General features: G+C 44.8%; 1 protein-coding gene across 2 annotated transcripts in view; it reads left to right on the top strand.

The window, feature by feature from the left end:
* The window catches only part of kcnh2b (potassium voltage-gated channel, subfamily H (eag-related), member 2b), a 269,175-nt gene that overhangs the window by 242,303 nt on the left and 20,688 nt on the right, over positions 1-6,184 (top strand). For both annotated transcript variants that reach the window (XM_013914381.1, XM_005747216.1), the window contains 3 exons: positions 2,587-2,766; positions 3,336-3,439; positions 3,635-3,773. In XM_013914381.1, the coding sequence (XP_013769835.1) occupies positions 2,587-2,766; positions 3,336-3,439; positions 3,635-3,773 (423 nt within the window). The remainder of the gene's footprint in view (positions 1-2,586; positions 2,767-3,335; positions 3,440-3,634; positions 3,774-6,184) is intronic.

The raw sequence follows: 6,184 nt of genomic DNA, 5'->3' as shown, positions 1-6,184 counted from the left end.
TTTTTCCAAACCTAGTGTACAAACGTTTCAAGTCAGTGAGTGAGGGTAAAACCATTAACTTAATTGAAATCGAAAGTTATTTGGAAATCCTGAACTGTAACTCTGTATGAAGGAAACATGAAAGAGGAAGCTGCCTCGAGGCTCCTGAGGATGAGAGAATGTATACAGGAATGAAAAGCCAGAGATTTGAACCAGAGAAGAAAGAAAGGTCCAGGCAGGATGAGCGGTAATAGTTTACAGGACAAATGTGTGAAATGTGACTGGCCTGCTGGGGAAGAAGAAAAGGAAGTGGAAAGGTGGAGCAAGGATTGCTGGATAGAGGACAGGGACAAAAAGATGCAATTAGAAAAGACGAAAGATTTAACAGGTCAGCAGGAGGCCAGGAGGAAAGCGGAACACTGAGTGTAGAAGAGTAGTGAAAGCTCAGTGGAGCACTGGGAGAAAACGAAGAGGTGAGAGGAGGTCAAAGAGCAGACTGTACTATTTTATTTATTATTTTGCTTTATTTCTTCACATTTGGTTTGCCTTACTCTTATTTATATGAGAATAATTTTGTTTTTACTTTATTGTTACTGTTTTGTCTGTATACAATGTTTCTACCAGAACAGTTGTCCTGTTGCAGTAATGATGGTTTCCGTTTAAAAGCTCCAACCCACTAGTACGACGTTCTCATGTAATAATGCAGTAATGAATGACTCGTGTGTATTCATGGATCGGAACATCCGCATGTTCACAGTATAAACACACACCTGTTAGAACTTATAGGTATTACATTCTGGACAAAAATGACAAACAGTTCATGAAATAGAGGATTCTACGAAACAGCCACACTTCACTGCCTAATAGAGCCAGCTAGAGCAAAATATGTTACACAGCCATGGGAGGCAAACAATGTATAATATATTACCTGTTTCATATCGACTGCAGTGTTTTATTCAAATGCAGAAAAAAACACTGACAATTTAGCGGCAAGCAGTGCTTGCCTTGCTTGCCCAAAAGACAGACATAAATTAAAGTGAAAGCAAAGTCTCTCCTGCATTTTGTAATAAACCTCCTCACCTGTTTGCATCTGTACTTTATATCAAAGTCATCTTGTGCCCACAACTTGTCTCTAGAAGAACGCTTGTCTTGTGTGGCTGTAGCTTATTAATCTGAGAGCTCCTTTTTCTGGTGAAGCATGTGCACTGTGGATGAATCTCTAGTCTTGCAAGACTGATGGCAAAATTAGCGCGCTAGACAAACTGCCACTGTCTCTGCTTTCACTCTGTGAGATTAGCTGTGATCTGTGATTTGCGAGGAAACGGAGCTGACCTTTAGCAAGCAGACGAGCTTCAGTGAGTTTTAAATTTAACTGCTTTGTTTTCTTTTACTGACTATTTTGTCCAACATGTGTGTTGTAGAGTAAATGGTGTGCAGTGTGAAAAACCTTTGAATGACTCCTTTAACATGTTAGTAGCAAATTAACGGTAAATCCGTTGCTGATGTCTTTTGACATCAGCAACGGATTTACCGTCTTCGGCCTTGGACACTGTGATGCTTTCCAGTGAATGAGTTGTAGCTAGAGACCTAGCTCTTGCACCAGTGTCGAACCACCACATGACAAATAGGTCAGTTTATGTTTCCACTCTTATATGTGAATTCAAATCACAAGTGGTCCGAATGGGAGCGATCCAAGCGTAGCAGAAGGACTGGAACACAACAGGAGTTCACAAAGGGCCAGCCTCGCAGGAATAGTGGCCAGTTTTACATCGGTATGCTTTTTGATCACACTTTGTATTTATATAAAAGTGATGCACGTAAGATCAAAGCATCGGTTGTCAAGCCAACCAACCTAATGCTGATCGTCGCAGGTGTCTGTGTGGCTACACTACACAGCTCCAAAAGCCAGGCCCCTGCTTTCAGCACTGCTGTTCACTGTGTGATTCTATTAGGCAGAGACACAGGCAGGCTGTTTTAATGCCTCTTTATACTGATTCATTCCTGCTCTCTTCCGGGCAGAATGCAGCCCAGGCGATTGAATGCATTACTGCAAGTAAAGCTACTTAGAAGTGCACCATAACTCCCGAGATTCCATCCTTGGAGTGCTTTTGTGTGACACAGGGATGAGAGAGGAAAAGGATCTGTGTGTGTTTGGAGTGTTGTGCTTTCACGTGACTCCATGTCACACGCCGCTCGTGTGTCGAAGCATTTGTGTCAGCGCCACGGAGAAATGTGACTGGAATCATAGCTTTGGATTATGTGTGCGTGAGCTTGCTACATGGGTTTCTGTGCACATATCTTTGCATTGCACTATTATAAACGTGTGTAATGGACACAGGCTGCCTGGGAGGGCGGCCTGGAAAGAGTCATGAGAGCAGTTCTCATCATCTTCTGTGGTTTGGCTCTGTTACTGTGTATATGCTCGGGGTGTGTGTACATGTGTGCACGTTTGTTTCTTTACTTTTCCTCTTCTTTCCATACTTTCTCAGCCCTTCACACACATGCACACAAACGCCCTTTCTTCCTCCTCTTGTCTCTTCCCATGTTCTGTGTGTTCAATTATTCAGTGTCTGATCACCCCCTCTCTGTCTTCCTCTCCCGACACAGGTGCTGTCTCTGGGTGCAGATGTGTTGCCGGAGTACAAGCTGCAGGCTCCTCGCATCCACAAGTGGACGGTGTTGCACTACAGCCCCTTCAAGGCGGTGTGGGACTGGCTCATCCTGCTGCTGGTCATCTACACCGCCATCCTGACTCCCTACTCAGCCGCATTCCTCCTCAACGATCACGTGGGTTCTCATCTAAGGACAGAATCATTAAAGTGCACCTTGGTTTTTGTCTTAAAGTGATGTTCACATTAAAGATGACGTTAGCTTTAAATAATAAAGATCAGCGAATGTGCAAATGCTCAGGGTCCAGGCTTCAGACTCCACCAAACAGTTTCACTCGTCTTGCCTGTGTAGCAGCTGTAGCTGTACAGTAGCACAGAGGCTCCACCCACCTGGAGCCAAGGAAAAGTTTGCATAAAGGGAGGCGAAGTTAGCTGAAACAGCTGTCGATGAACTGAGGGGCTGCACAAAGTTCCAGTGTGAGATGAATTAGGATTATTTTGCTCTAGTGGCCTGCTCTACAAAAACAAAAACATGGAGGTGGAGCAAGTCCCTCTTTAATCAGCCTGCTGCCAGCTGAACTGAGCTCCAAATCACCGAACTTTGTCACTGTTTCATGTTTTGTCTGCATGCATATGTAAATGATCCTTCATCCTAATCCATTTGAAAGATGTGCTGAATGTATTTTTAACTTACAGTACACTATATCAGCCTCTCCTTACTTGTTTTCCTCTCCTCTCTTCTCGTAGGAAGACCTAGGCATGCAGGGTTGCATTTACTCCTGCTCTCCTCTCAATGTGGTGGACCTCATAGTGGACATCATGTTCATTATTGACATCCTCATCAACTTCAGGTCTGAACTGTAGCGGCACTCCTCATTACAGCAACAGTCACAGAAGAGCCTGTAGTCAGATTTGGTGCTGTTAAGTAGAAAAACAGTTTCTCATCTATGCACATTATTCTAAACAGAGCTGGCTGTCAAAGAAGAAAGTGCAATAACAACTATTAGTGTCTGCTGTATTTACATAATGCTCTCTGTTTCTCTCAGGACAACATACGTAAACTCTAATGACGAAGTGGTGAGCCACCCGGTGCGTATAGCTGTCCACTATTTCAAAGGCTGGTTCCTCATCGACATGGTGGCTGCTATTCCCTTTGACCTGCTCATCTACCGCAATGGAGAGGAGGTATGTCACGACGGAGGCGGAGAGATAGCTGCCTGTTTGTACGCTGCAGTGAAGTTATGAGGCAGGGTGGGAGGAAGAGAACGAGACAAGTGGTAGTGAGATGGAGGGGAGGGGGGAATGTAGAAGAGACGAATGGTGCACTGACATCTTGTCTGCCATCTCTTTAATGCAATGAAGTGAAGATAACACGCAGAAAGATTGAAAACAAGGTGGAGGGAGGGGGAACAGGAAATAAGAAGAGAGGGAGAGGTGGATTCGTTTGGCTTCATAATTTAATTGTCTCCGTAGGGAAGTTGATTTGAAGTCAGCCATGAACAAAACATGTCTTAGATCAGCGCAGTGTGCACGAGACCCTAAAACTCATCTGAGCTCATCAAAATGATGTGTTTTTAATGACGTCACTGCTTTCACGCTATAGTTACATCGAGCCCCAGCTCCCCCTCTCGCTCATAACTACCCGCTAGGACGACCGGCGCTCAGTTACCAAAGAGCGCGTTGTGTTTGTGCAGAGGTAAAGCTGGAGGATCCAACACACACATTACTGTTCCAGGGTCAGGGGATCACGCTGCGTGACAGACAAAACACACATGAAGCAGTCAGTCTGAGTCCGACCGTCATCGGTGGTGCCGTAGCTACGTGACCTAAATCTCCAAATGTGAACAAAAAGAAATCACCAGGCAACCACAAGGAGGCTTCTATGCTACTTTACCTCAGGCGTGGCTGAGCCATGAGGTGCAGTCTGTGAATCAGAGACTGGCACTGGTGCGCTGCAGTTACAAGTGCCCACGAGTGGCCTACGTCTCTTTGAGTTGCAGTGTGCTGTATTAAAAACATCACTGAGGGATGTTTTTAGGTCACGTATGAAGCAGGAATGCAAACACATGACGCTCTCTTGTGTTTAACGTTATTGTTTCTTCAATATTGATGCTGGAAGTTTGCTGGAAAGAAAATTCACTGTTTGAAGTTACGATTTCCAGCATGGACGTCCTCCTCAGATGTCAGATGAGGATGTTTTCTTGTTATTAGTAAAGCAGTAATTGCTTTCTTTTTTGTACCACCAGCAGTAAATGTGTTCCTGCTTTTACATCAAAGTCTCTCCACTTTTCATTAAGTCCTGTAGAGCAGCAGTCTCCAGCCTGTTTTGCTCCAGGACCCGTTTATGTCCAACAATATTTTCACGGCCCGGCCTTTAAGGTGTCGCGGATAAATACAACAAAACAAAATAAAACCAGTACTGGTACCAACAAAAGAGAAGATTTATTCATAAGACACGGGAAAGACCCAGGGAAACCGAGTTAATGATAAAAACGACAAAACACGAAAGATTAAAAACCCTGAAAACCGTCAATTTCACACCGAGGCTCAATCCTCGCGGACGGTACCGACTCACGGACCGGTCCATGGCCCGGGGGATTTCTTTTAACCAGCTGGTCAAAAACGTCGTACTTCCACTGTAAGAGCAAAGCTGAGAAAAGTTATGCTCACGACTGACTGATCTCTAGTTTGCACTGAACGTTCCAGATGCTTGATTCGCCGTTTAAAGCTGAGCTCTCATTCTTCCTGATTCTGTCTGTCGCTGTATCTCAGAGCCTCTGGTAAAAATCCAGGTCTCACTCACTCGTTGGCAGAAACAGAAAACTTTACACTAATGCAGCACAGCGCTTCTCCTGCACAAAGTGAATGATGTGTCACTGTCAGTAACAAAAGGTTTGCAGCTCTACAGAAACGTGCAGAGCAGTGTGTTTCCGTCTGGCTCAGTGGGTAATTAAGTTCTGTGGTTTAGTGGATGATTGAAGTGATGGCGGTGTTGGTTTGATATTCAAGGAAGTGGGAGGTGGGTGTCTGGAGAAAGAAGTGGGAGTTAAAGGAAGCAGTAAGTCAGTTGTGCTGTAGCCTGCCGAAGTCTCCCTGAGGATACTTCCCACACACCGAGGATATAAAACACTCAGGCTTAAGGTGATCGAATCGCTCCACACAAACACTCCGCTGGAGGTAACTGTAAATATTGAGCAGCATTTTAAATAACAGAACTAATGAATAACAATTAAAGCAGCCTTCAAGATAAAATGAATGAAGGCGGGACTTCCCAACGTTCATGGGGAAAGCTTCACGTGGGCTCGCTCCACTGATGCTGCCCAGAAGAAGCCACTGAGCCAAGAAAGTGGAGACTTTCCTCAACAGACAACTGTTATTTACTGTTAGCACACACACACACACACACACACAGAGGACCAGGCACTCAGCCAGCGCAGTAATCGTCCTGTTATTTATTCGTTGTGTGGACACGAAGGAGCCAGCTGGAGCAGAGAGAAGAGAGGCCCACAGAAATGAATGGAGTCAGGATGTTACCTCCTCCTCAACACTGAATCACATCAGGAAAAGACCAGAGTTACATCACCTGTGTGTGTGTG

Source organism: Pundamilia nyererei, unplaced genomic scaffold, assembly GCF_000239375.1.
Source record: "Pundamilia nyererei isolate P.nyererei 1_Seehausen unplaced genomic scaffold, PunNye1.0 scaffold00191, whole genome shotgun sequence".
NCBI classification, from domain to species: Eukaryota; Metazoa; Chordata; class Actinopteri; order Cichliformes; family Cichlidae; genus Pundamilia; species Pundamilia nyererei.
Note: the sequence above shows the minus strand (reverse complement) of the source record. Positions and strands in the feature narration are given on the sequence as shown.